General features: G+C 41.7%; 2 protein-coding genes across 2 annotated transcripts; both read right to left on the reverse strand.

Moving 5' to 3' along the window:
• Positions 1 to 1,278: 1,278 nt before the first annotated feature.
• zgc:158258 (specifically androgen-regulated gene protein) lies at positions 1,279 to 5,888 on the reverse strand. Its single transcript, XM_030777770.1, has 4 exons — positions 5,827 to 5,888; positions 3,328 to 3,480; positions 2,864 to 3,056; positions 1,279 to 2,773 (listed from the first exon to the last, which is right to left on the reverse strand). Exons 2-4 carry the CDS (start codon positions 3,388 to 3,390, stop codon positions 1,530 to 1,532), a joined length of 1,500 nt encoding a protein of 499 aa, XP_030633630.1. The 5' UTR covers positions 3,391 to 3,480; positions 5,827 to 5,888; the 3' UTR covers positions 1,279 to 1,529.
• A 2,260-nt stretch (positions 5,889 to 8,148) lies between these two features.
• Positions 8,149 to 9,826, reverse strand: yod1 (YOD1 deubiquitinase). Its single transcript, XM_030777512.1, has 2 exons — positions 9,605 to 9,826; positions 8,149 to 8,934 (listed from the first exon to the last, which is right to left on the reverse strand). Exons 1-2 carry the CDS (start codon positions 9,810 to 9,812, stop codon positions 8,237 to 8,239), a joined length of 906 nt encoding a protein of 301 aa, XP_030633372.1. The 5' UTR covers positions 9,813 to 9,826; the 3' UTR covers positions 8,149 to 8,236.
• Positions 9,827 to 12,023: the final 2,197 nt, after the last annotated feature.

Below are 12,023 nucleotides of genomic sequence, written 5' to 3' on the forward strand. Positions count from 1 at the left end.
ACAGCATCCAGGCAACAGGTAAAACATTGCCCCAGGTAAGTTGGGCAACCCTCTTCCGTGAGAGCCAGACTCCTGTAGGATTTGGTTTTAGATCTCACCCACCATGCCCTACATTAGACATAATTGCTTTGCTCAGCTACGTTTATTTAGGTCTGAAACAAAACCATGCTTACACAACAGTTCTCTAAGAGGGGGACATACTACCTTTGCCACAGCAGAACAGGCATGTAATTCTTTAATATATGGCATATTTCATGCACATTCTGAAATATACAAATTCTATAAGGTATGGAGTCTGAGAAAGTTAGGAGCATAAGCGTTGGTCTGTTCTGTGAGACTGGGTAAGGAGTTGGTTAGCGTTGGTCTGTTCTGTGAGACTGGGTAAGGAGTTGGTTGTTAGTCTGTTCTGTGAGACTGGGTAAGGAGTTAGTTAGGGTTGGTCTGTTCTGTGAGACTGGGTAAGGAGTTGGTTAGGGTTGGTCTGTTCTGTGAGACTGGGTAAGGAGTTGGTTAGGGTTGGTCTGTTCTGTGAGACTGGGTAAGGAGTTGGTTAGGGTTGGTCTGTTCTGTGAGACTGGGTAAGGAGTTGGTTAGGGTTGGTCTGTTCTGTGAGACTGGGTAAGGAGTTGGTTAGGGTTGGTCTGTTCTGTGAGACTGGGTAAGGAGTTAGTTAGGGTTGGTCTGTTCTGTGAGACTGGGTAAGGAGTTGGTTAGGGTTGGTCTGTTCTGTGAGACTGGGTAAGGAGTTAGTTAGGGTTGGTCTGTTCTGTGAGACTGGGTAAGGAGTTGGTTGTTGGCCTGTTGTGTGAGACTGGGTAAGGAGTTGGTTGTGACACAAGATAAACTGCTAATCCTCTGGATGCTGATTATGCCTAGTGTGTAAGATGAGGAGAATGACTGATAGGTGATCTGTGAGAAAAGAGAGCTGGAGTGAAGTGTGTAAAGCCTAAGAGGTGCACAAAAAGATGGAGCGCTATAAATAAATCATTTAATGAGAAGACAACAGGTTTTAAGAGACAACCACTGAGATGCCCAGAGCAATAGCCCTAATTTACAAAGAGCCTTGTCAAAAGTCAAGGTTTAAATAACTAATTTATACCACTTCAGTCCACATGATATAAAACCCTGAATACACTGGTGCAGTTAATTACCAAAGTGTGCCAAGAGAAACCTGAGAAGAATGCAGATGTAAGGGAACAGAACCCTGATGACAGGCACCAAAGCTGGAAACCACAAGAAGTCAGGTATGAAAGTTTACACAAACCCACAAACCCATTCTTATTGTTAATCACTTTTCCTCTAATCATTGCTGCAAAGGCCACAAGGTGATACTGAGTAAATCAATACAGGTTTTGTTTTTTCTATGGATCTCTCTGCTGAGCAAACCATAAAAATATACTGGCAAGAAGCATTTCAAGTTGCTATATTGTTTTTTTAACTTGTTTGTTTTAAAATTCATGTAATTATTTTGCTGTGAGAGAACTTTTTTTGATTTTCCGATTTTAAATGAAGCGTGGGACAGACAGTCCTCAGACCTTCAGTAGTCCTAGTTTTCTCAGAGCCTCTCGCCGATCCTCTCCCAGGTTGGGCACCGTCAGCACACTCAGCCCGGGAGCAGGTGACGGCTCGTGGGGGAGTCGTTTTGATGTTTTTGACGTTTTCCCTGACCCTTGAAATCTGTTGGCAGGTGAGGGGTGTCCAAGCGAACTGTCTTTTGAATCTCTGCTTTTAGTAGATATGCCACTCACAGGTCCCATCCCAGGACGTTCCAGGGTGGCAGCCTTCCCACCCGACGGCCTGGTCAGCTGAGAGCATGGAGACGCTGTTGGTACATTGCTTGCGGAGCAATGGTGGAGGATTTTGCTGCTCGTCGTTAGCACGCTGTTGACATCTGAAGTCTCTGACGATGTAGCCGAATGAAGAGACGGATGAAGAGATGAATGAAGAGACGGATGAAGAGACGGATGAAGAGACGGATGCTCTGAGCTCTGAGATTCGGGGGGACTGGGGAGTTTTTGAGAGGATCTCGTATTTGACTCCTCTTTTTTCAGGAGACCCAGTTTGTGTAGGGCCTCCATCCTGACCCTCTCTGGATTCATCAAAACCCTGCCACCAGGTGATGTACCCAGATAAGCTTTAGCAGAGTCTGTGCTGGAGGTGATGGTGGTAATTTGTTTTTCACTTGTCAGAGCTCCATCTGGGGAAATCTTATTGGGTTTGGGCACAACAGCATGCGGACTGGTCTGCAAGCATTTGCTCTCTCTGGACTGTACGCTGGAAGCGCTCCTGTTAAGATGAAAGCGTGCAGCGTTCCCCTCCTTAGAATGCATGCGATCTGCAGGTCCAACGGGCAACTCCTCTCCCTGCCTACTCCAAGACGTAGAGACGTCGGAGCTTTTCTTCACGGATGCGCTTTTGCGCAGCTTCACCAGACCCTCGTAGGACAGTGGTCCCCTAGAGGCTACGCCGTTCACATTCTGGTCATCCTGCTGGCCTCTCACTTTTTCAGCAGTACTTTTGATCTTAACTGGAGGAGGAATTACCACCACATTCACCTCAGAAGGCACAGGAGGTGGCCCCTTGCATAACTTGTTTTTTTTAGACGTGTCTTCTTCTCTGGGTTTATATATAGATCCACCCTGCCTGGTTTTGGGCTGAACAAAAGATGAACCATTTGCCTGGACAAAAGGCGTAGGAACCAGATAATTCATGATATGATCATTTTCTTGACTGTTCATCGGCTTGGGGGTCTCAGCGTGGTATTTAGACACATCTGAAAATCCCAAAAACACACATTATTAAATGTGCCAAATATTTATGCAGTAGATGTTCAAATGGAGCATAGATAGAGCTGAATTTTTACTTTCAAACTTGCTCTTGTCCATGGAGGCGGAGAGAAAGGCAGCTTTGGTGGCCACATTGCCAGGGGCAGGCATGTGATCAAGTTCACTGTACAAGCCACTGTCTTCCTCTGCATCTAAGGACTCAATGGTCTCTTCCAGAAACATGATACAGGCCTTCTCCTCAGCAGTTAAATACTCCAGACCATTGTCCCTCTGCAAGAAGCATATTTGGTCTCAATTTTACTAGGCTCTCCTCAGGCCTGTGGCAGTGAAAACACTGAATAGTAGCCAAGTTTGCGTATATATATACGCATTCCGACTAGAGTCTGAAAGCAGCAGTATACAGCATGACTATATCATTGCATGTATAAATCAAAGACTGTATCAGGGACTGACGATCATTAAGGTGTTACATAACAATAGGAAGCATGTGTGTCAGTGGTCAAAACAGAATGCTACTCAGAACGCCACAGCTGATACTAACCGGAATGTCACAGATGCCTTTACCATCAGTCTTCATCTTTAGGGCGGTGTCACTCTTCAGCATAGCAAAATCAAATCTCAGAGTCAAATTTACTTACAAACTCAAGAGACTCCTCTGACCAGCCAAGGGTAATAGCATGTCTCTCGCTGATACCTACAATTGGAACACAGATAGAGAGAATTTTAACATAATTATGATATAATAATTAATAACTCTGGTACTGATCAGTGGAGGCACTGGAAAATGTGGCATAAATGGATCTATTTATGGGAGACAGAGTTGATTAGCTGATTACTACTGTGGACACCTGTGACTCAGGTTACACCACGCGGTGCTCTAAGCTCCTCTAACAGGATCAAGTTCAGCGTGAATGGGAGACAACATGAATTACTTGACTGTTAAAAGCCATACTAAACCTATACCTGTAACCTGTGATACAACCTCACTATTACGCACAAAACAACATTCAGCCTTCAGAAAGAGCAAAAAATGCCACAAGCTGACAAGTATGTTTTCAGACTTTACACCCAGAATGCCAAATACATTAATTGTATGCTCTGCTGCTTTACTGACATAGAGTTATATATATATTATATATATATGTGTGTGTGTGTGTGTGTGTATATATATATAAAATGTATTCTGTTGAAGTGATTTTGTGTTTATTTGTTTATCTTTGAATTAAATAGCATTAAACATGTTTTCTCTCTGAGTAAAGTTCTATACTCCATGTTAAACTCTTAACTAAACTCTTCAAATTTAAAAGGGCTATTTGTAAATTGTAAATGTATTCAAAGCGTGGTGAATGATTTTACACATTTATCACAATATATACAGAGAGAAATAATATCTTGTTTCCGTTTATATTAAATAACAAATTATAATACTTTTCATCTGATTTCAGTTTTTTTGGGTTTCACTAATCTATGAACATTATTTTCATGTGCCTTGTTACTCAATATAAATGTAAAGTCATTGTCAAGTTACAACCACTCTATGCTCCATATTTGAATATGACAAAGTTCGCGATAACATCTATTTTTCTTTTAACGTTGTGCAACTAGATCAATCTCATGCAAATGAGGGAACTTTGGCTGCTTTAGCGAACATGTGAGGGAGCGGGCCCGACACGTAGAACTGACGGGTATAAAACCGCACAAACAACCACTTATTATGCCACTGTGAAGTGATACACCAAGCATTCCGAGGAGTTAGAATTTTTTTTTTTTTTTTTATTGCAGTTGTTATACTGTCTGCGTTCTTTAGGCAAAGTACATTTTCTGACTCGGCATATTCAAAGGCCGGATGTATCTAACAATCCATAACTACTGAAACTGAGGGCAATTCTCCAAGCATTGTCTTTTAATTGTGGCAACCATTATGCAACCCATGCACTCCATCCTTTATCTTTATGACAAAGCTGTGACCTAGTTGTATCAGCATGTACTAGATCATATTTTCCTACATTACAGTATTTTTGTCGTCCTGCTCTACAAACATAGCATCAGAGTTGCTCAGTTAGTCAACTTTAGGTAATAAAAACACAAATTTCCATGATAGCAGTAGGTTGTCACATATCACAATTGTACTGTAAGAGTTGTGCGAAATATATTATGTGATGCACAAGGTAAATCCTTTGATCTGGAATGTTAGCACCACCATGTATAAAGTGGTTTCCAGAAACCACTTGGAAAATCAAAACATTCAGGACTTTCTTAACTAACGGTATTACATTTAAGAGAATTTCATTTCATTTCAACCTCTTATTGAAATGCGGCACCTCTAGAAGCATGTTCAGCTTTAGACATAAATATTTTGTAAAGGAGGATGAAGCTCGATCAAATTGCCCTATTCAGTTTTTGTACTAGTAAAATATTCTTTTCTCCCCCTCAGTATTTAACCAGAAGTTCATTATAGGCATGGAGTCCCAGTCTGTCTATATTCTCATCTGACTGCAGTTTATGGTGTTCGCCCTGGGGAAAGGGATGCTGCAAGTGAATTACAAAGTGGAAAGCGAGCAGTTCAGTGTACGAGGAAATCGAGCTATGTTATCTTTACCGACAGTTGTGAAAACCTAGTGAGTGGCCCCAGTCTCTTATATTTAAAGTTCGCAGTTGATGGATGGATGTATATATGTGTGTGTGTGTGTGTGTGATGTAATCGCGAGTTTTCTTAAAATAGATACGGACTGAAATCCATGTTATAACATTTTGGCTAAATTTAAGACCTCGCGTTATGAGCTGCATATTCTAACTCTACAAATTCCCTTTGAAAGCCTGTAATAGCAACAGTAATCTAATTTCTCTTGACCTCAAAGACAAATGGTGAAAGTCAGCGAAGGACACCTAAACCACATCATTAGTACACAATCGCCAAATACATCGACTGCATGAACACATGCTTGAAATTAGTCGTGGCGTCAGTTAAATTGGTCAGTATCATTCAATGACGCACTATCGAGGAAAGTGTTGTAAATGATTAGGGCTTGAAAAAACTCACCAGTCACCTACGATGCTACTTAACAAAGGTGTTCCAGTCGAAATGAGAAGTTGTAAATTTACTGTCCAGCACAACGCGTTCTGAACTCTAGTTCCTCTGAAACAACCAGAGGTGTACCAAAGTCCAGATTGGAAAAACATTCAACCAATCATTTCCGACGGCTCTCGTTACACTACATGTACAGCCAATCGTGTGAAATTGTCACTGCCCAGTCACTACACTTGCTCAATCCGCGTTATAGTTCATTATATGACTAAACCCGGTGAGAATATGCAAAAGACGAAAATATTTTTTTTAAGAGTGAAAAAATGAAGTCTTTGCACCCTTCGGTTTTCTTCTAGCACATTTGAAACAGCGCGAGCAGACAGTGCTAATGACTGGAACTGTCAAAGAGGATCAACACTCTTCAAGCAACACTCTTCAAGCCGTAGCCTAGTTAATCTTGTTATTGAAGGAAAAAGGTAACTTAAAATAACACCTGGTTTGATCCCTCTGAATTAGTGTTGTTTTTAATTCATTTCAGAGGTCCTAGAATGCTCACCTTGTTTAAACGGAGTTGGCTGTGCATTGATCTGACAAAAACAAGTTTTAACTTTTATTTTAAAATCCAGTATTCTGAACGCTTTTTCAGGACAAACCCTGTTTTCATGAAATAGCTAGCTAACAAAAGCAAACAGATTTTTTTAGTGCAAACGCATGACGTCCATCTCCCTGTTATCTTTATTGCTGGCTATGGAGTCTCGACTATACGTCTAACTTTATAAAATCACGTGGAGTACGATTTACGTCCTCATTTGGCTTTACATGAGTACATGATGGTGCTTTACTGTTTACCCATAATAAAACACTATTCTCTAATTCACAACGTGAAATTGAGGGTGTGACGGCACTACTTTAAAGTAAACAGCACAAACTGACAAGGAAATATGTGGACAGTACCTGGCTGCAAATATATTGTAAGTGTTCAATTACACAATAAGTCATTAACAGCAATTGAATACTTTAATTCTAATTTATCCACACACTACCTATTCAAATAAATCAAACGTTTCCCCCCTGATCTTGATGCAACAGTCCCACCATATGTACAAAACTTGATTTGATTTTCCACATAACTGCAACACTATAGATATAACCCAGATAGTTTTAAAGTGCATAGCTACACTACATACCTATAAATTTTAACTTTCCCAATTATTCTAATGATGTCTGTGTTAACCCTAATCCCACGAGATCTATAACTGTACCATTATCTCCATTTTTCAATGAATTCTAACTTAAAATCCACAATATTTATCTGTTTTGTGAAGACAGCCTGGCTATTTAAAAGCCTGTGGTTTGTAGATTGTACCCTTGAAGAGTCAGGTGAGGTTTTAGTGTCTATTCAAGAAAAGGATAAAACTGCAGTTATGCACTTTAACACTTTATAGATGATCTTCAGCACTGCAGGTAGGTCAAACCACCCATCCAACAAACTTTCCATATGTGATGGCAAAAAGATTAATATGACACATTTTTTTACTCTTAATTAAAAAAGACAATGCCAAAATGTCAAACACCATAACACTCTCAATGTTTCATAACAGAAGAAAAAATATTTTGTGCATAATAATGTTTTACGTGACCCAGTGTAAAAATGATTCATTTGGTGCCTCTGAGAATCAAAAAGGAAAAGCAGTATTTTGATCTTTAGTGTAACAGAGGCTATTCTAACAGCACCAATGCTATCATCTACCGCCTACAATCCATACTTTTGAAATCTACCCTGCAACACAGGCTAGTCAAAAACCTTTGCAAAAAGGATGTCACTTAAAGTCAAATACTGGATAGCAATACTCTTCGCAAAATATTTAAGCCCCTATTCAACTTTTTTAGCCTTTGTTCAAGTAAAAGTTATGAGTAAACCAGCAGACTTTGACATCACTGTCTAGTACAATTACACCGTCATATGGCATAACCTTGAGAAAGGGGCTAAGACAAGTATAATAATGCTTTCCATTTTAAAATAGTGTCACACAGATTCCCAACAGGGATGATGAAAGGCATTGTCAAAAGTTTTGGTTTCAGTAGAGGCTTCCTCTTCAGTTAAGCAATAAACTAATATGCTACATATCCAAACAAACAAAAATCTGTGGAATTACAATACTATGCTGATAAATACCAAGGAGACCTTTTTTTTTTATCACAGTTCAACCACTGAAAAGCTCAACAGTTTGAGAACAGTTGAGATTAATACTGGGTAGGTGGGACTGAAGACCACCTGTGTAAGGAGTCTCTCTTGTCACTGGGCTATGTGAGGTAGAGGATTAGACCAACTGAGCTGGGCAGCTGTGGAGGGGTGAGCAACACGTGAGGCAGGGTGGCAGTAGGGTGGAGTGGTGTTGTGAGCCTTAAGGGTCGACGAACAGGTTTACACCTCCCCAAAATTAGTGTGACCAGTCTCCTTGGCGTGTTCACGAGCTTCTTTTTGTCCCACCAGACCTGTCTGGCACACCATGCACCGCAGAGAGAAACGGTTGACGTCCGTGAACTGCCGCTTCCTCCGTGCCTCGTCGGCCAGCTCTAGAGCCTCCGCCAGGATGATGTCATCGGTGGTGGAGAAAACAGTCTGGGGCGGGGCTTCGGAGCCGGGTACTATCTTCTGCAACGGGTCGTAATGGATCCCGTCGTAAATGAGCAGAACCCGTTTATTGTAGCCCGAATCCTCGCCGAAGCGGTCTACGCGCACAGTCTGCGTGTCCACCACACAAATCTCACACTGGTAGAACTTAGAGAGGATGGACACTTCAATGGCGCCACCCCAGGTGTCATCGCGACGGATCCAGGCACAGTACTCCTCATTGGTTTTCCCGAGCACAGCCTCAGAATAGGCCGTAGGGTCGCTGGCCACGATCTGAGCAATGAGGCCTCGCATTTCGGGAGCACAAGTTGGGTCGTATACCCCTCCTTCTACCACGTAGTTGACACTAGTGAACAGACAGGAGTTGTCAGCAGGGACAACACGGCGCATTAACACGGGAGAAGACTCCACATGTGATCCCTTTGTCACAGCAGCGTTTGTCTGAGGTTTGGGTTTGTTCTTTTCCTCTTCTACAATCAGAGTGTCTCCTGCAATGAAGTCAAGAAGTACAGCTTTTCAGACAGAATAATTCACGCGTGAATTTTATTTAACCAAGGCACTACACCGATGAGCCAAAACATTATGACCACCCGCCTAATATGCTGTTGGTCCTTCATGTGCCACCAGAACAGCCCCAGCCCGCCGAGGCATGGACTCCACAGGACCCCTGAGGGTGTCCTCTGGTATCCGGCACTAAAACATTAGCAGCAGAGCCTTCAAGTCCTGTTCATGGCAATGATATTCCCTGATGGCAGTGGCCTCTTTCAGCAGGATAATGCACCTTGTAACACTGCACACATTGTTCGGGAATGGTTTGAGGAACATGATGAAGTGTTCAAGGTGTCGCCCTGGCCTCCAAATTCTCCAGATCTCAGTCCGATTGAGCATCTGTGGGATGTGCTGGAGCAACAAGTCCAATCCACGGCAGCTCCACCTCACAGCTTACAGGACTTGAAGGATCTGCTGCTAATGTTTTGGTGCCAGACACCACAGGACCCCTTTAGGGGGCCTGTGGAGTCCATGCCTTGGCAGGTCGGCGCTGTTTTGGCGGCACACGGAGGACCAACAGCATATTAGGGAGGTGGTCATAATGTTTTGGATCATTGGTATATATTGTACTACATGCACTAACAGTGTTAGGGTGTTCGGGTACTTCACCTGATTTAATGGGGTAGTCCTTGAGGTACGCATCTCCGTTGCGGAGATCCAAGCTGGAGGGAGGATAACCCACCATGATTTTCTGCACATCACAAGGGATGCCAGTAAGCTCCTCCACTTTATCTTTCAGCTCTTGAACACAGGACTGGTGCGTTAGGCCCTGCATCAGATGGGTCCCATTCTTGGCCTTGCAACGCAAACGCAGCATCCTAAACTCCTTTGGATCTCTGATAGAACCGTACACACAATACATTTGATGCGGAAATAGAACATCAAACTAGTTGTAGGCTAAATGCACAAGTCTGTTGATGTCCATTATAGAGGCAACATCCTACTTTATTCTGAAACACACTGTTATTACATTCCATATAACTGTCAACTTCAAGTCGAAATTGTTAGACACAACTCAAACTAAGTCGTCAAACAGTCGATTCGCTTAATACGATCTGAGGGTTAAAAAAGCGAAAACACAATTGAAATGCTGAACTCAGAGGTATCTGACAATAGTAAACGCTAGCTATATCTTGCTGTATATCTTTCATAAGAGTACGCTCCCTTGCCATGATGCAAGTAAACTCTCATGTCCGCAAGACTGGCAGTTGTTTCAGAGAGATAAGATCCCGGAATAATGTTTGCTAATCCTATATGCACTTTGTAGCGCGAATCAGATTGAGTGAGCTGTCTAGCTGTAATACAAAGGTATCGCGCTGGCTACCGTTGGTTACGAACGATAGCTAAAATTTCAATAAGGAAAATTAAGAGCTTTTCCCTTCCTTTCGTTTATCATAGCTATCAAAGCTAGTTTTGTACTGAGATAACTCTTATGTCACATGTTATCAGCAAAGTACATAACCTATCTACAAATAGCCTTAGCTGAATAGCTAGCTAGACAAATAAATGCACATGCTATAGTAGGACAGCAACGCTAATGTTAATCCATTCGATGTGTTGTAAACGAGCTTAGACTTCCTAGTTTTTTAGATTTTAAAACAAATATCGGTAGAGATTCCGTAAATGCAGAGTAACTTTGCTAACATCGTTGCCAATTGTTAAACTATGGCTAATTTAGGAAAAGCTCTCTTAGCTAGCTAGCTAGACTAACCTACAAGCAAACTTGCACCAAAGACAAGCCTTTTCAAAACACTTGTTAAATTTCTGAGGGTATAATCTTTATTTTGAGCGGAGTAACTATATAGTCTCATTTAGAATTGTGTGGTTAAAATTAGGACTCGTTGTAAAACAGCATCTTGTGCTTACCACTCAACTCCTCCCGGACAATAAATACCGTACTGTCAAGTAAAATGTGTACATCGTCACAAATGTAGCCGAGCACTTTCGTCAGTATGTAGTCACACAAATATATGACGTTTGCACAGACTGTCGCTGAATCAGTGTATACTAAATAAATACTGTTTGTTACATTTGCTGTGGGAAAACCGTTATATCACAAACAACAGCACCACGAAATAGCCAGTATATCACATGTTCTATTGTCTTTTAATAATTTGCAAAGACTTCTGGCGCATTAACAACATTAACAACGACAATTAACCGACAAGTATCCCTTCTGTAATTAACGCAGTCCACGTAGTCCATGTAACGCAGTCCAGTAATTATGAACACGTACAGCACTTAATTACTCAAGAAAAAAAAAAATCAATCAAAACTCAATAAAAACGCGCTTTCTGATTGAAATTTGACTTGGTCCCTTGCAAGGTGTTGAAGGATACAGTTGTTTCTGTAGATTTTTGTCTTTTTTATTTTTTTATTTTCAGTTTTTAACTAGATCTTTTTTATCTGTCAAGGGTCAAGGAACAGGATTTTTGAGGGCTCTTGCATTAACTGGGTGGAGACTGATCAGCTCTGTTTCTTGGCCACTAGAGAGCAGACAAGTAAATGGAATAGCACCATAGCTCGCCGTAGATAGTTCTATAAAACGATCCAAGACCCCAGACATCGCGAAGGAGTAGATCGTTGCTCTCAACACGTAAAGGTTTTTCGCTTTACATTGGAGTGTCCTGCTTTATCTATTTCCTTCTTCCTACATACCTTAGCATATAGTATCGTATTTATCTACTGATGTGTAGAGACCGGTTTTCAAAGTGCGAATTATACAATGACATTATGGGGGGGTCAACTTTTTCTCCAGGGCTACAGCCTATACCATAGGATGTATAAATGCCCCCCCCCCCCCCCCCCCCACACACACACACACACACTACTGTTTTTACCCCTTTTGGGGAGGGGGGTCCAAGTCTTAATTAGGGGGGTCAGACCCCCCCAATCCCCCCGTAATTCGAACCCTGCCAGTTTTCTATCAAACAGGTGCATCCCAAAGTAGACACGTTTTTCCATTTTTGTTCCTTTGCAGCAGGCATGAGAGATGAGACAGAATAGGCTAGGAGGCCTAGTTGTGTAT

The sequence above is a fragment of the Chanos chanos genome, chromosome 6 (assembly GCF_902362185.1).
Source record: "Chanos chanos chromosome 6, fChaCha1.1, whole genome shotgun sequence".
Lineage (NCBI taxonomy): Eukaryota > Metazoa > Chordata > Actinopteri > Gonorynchiformes > Chanidae > Chanos > Chanos chanos.

Excerpts from the sequence above, each read along its gene's own strand:
- zgc:158258 (XM_030777770.1), bottom strand. The coding sequence starts at position 3,390 with ATGCTGAAGAGTGACACCGCCCTAAAGATGAAGACTGATGGTAAAGGC. Across the intron at positions 3,057-3,327 it reads AAGGCATCTGTGACATTCCG|AGGGACAATGGTCTGGAGTA; the intron begins GTTAGTATCAGC and ends TGCTTCTTGCAG. Across the intron at positions 2,774-2,863 it reads GGACAAGAGCAAGTTTGAAA|ATGTGTCTAAATACCACGCT; the intron begins GTAAAAATTCAG and ends TGGGATTTTCAG.
- yod1 (XM_030777512.1), bottom strand. The coding sequence starts at position 9,812 with ATGCTGCGTTTGCGTTGCAAGGCCAAGAATGGGACCCATCTGATGCAG. Across the intron at positions 8,935-9,604 it reads GGACTACCCCATTAAATCAG|GAGACACTCTGATTGTAGAA; the intron begins GTGAAGTACCCG and ends ACTTCATTGCAG.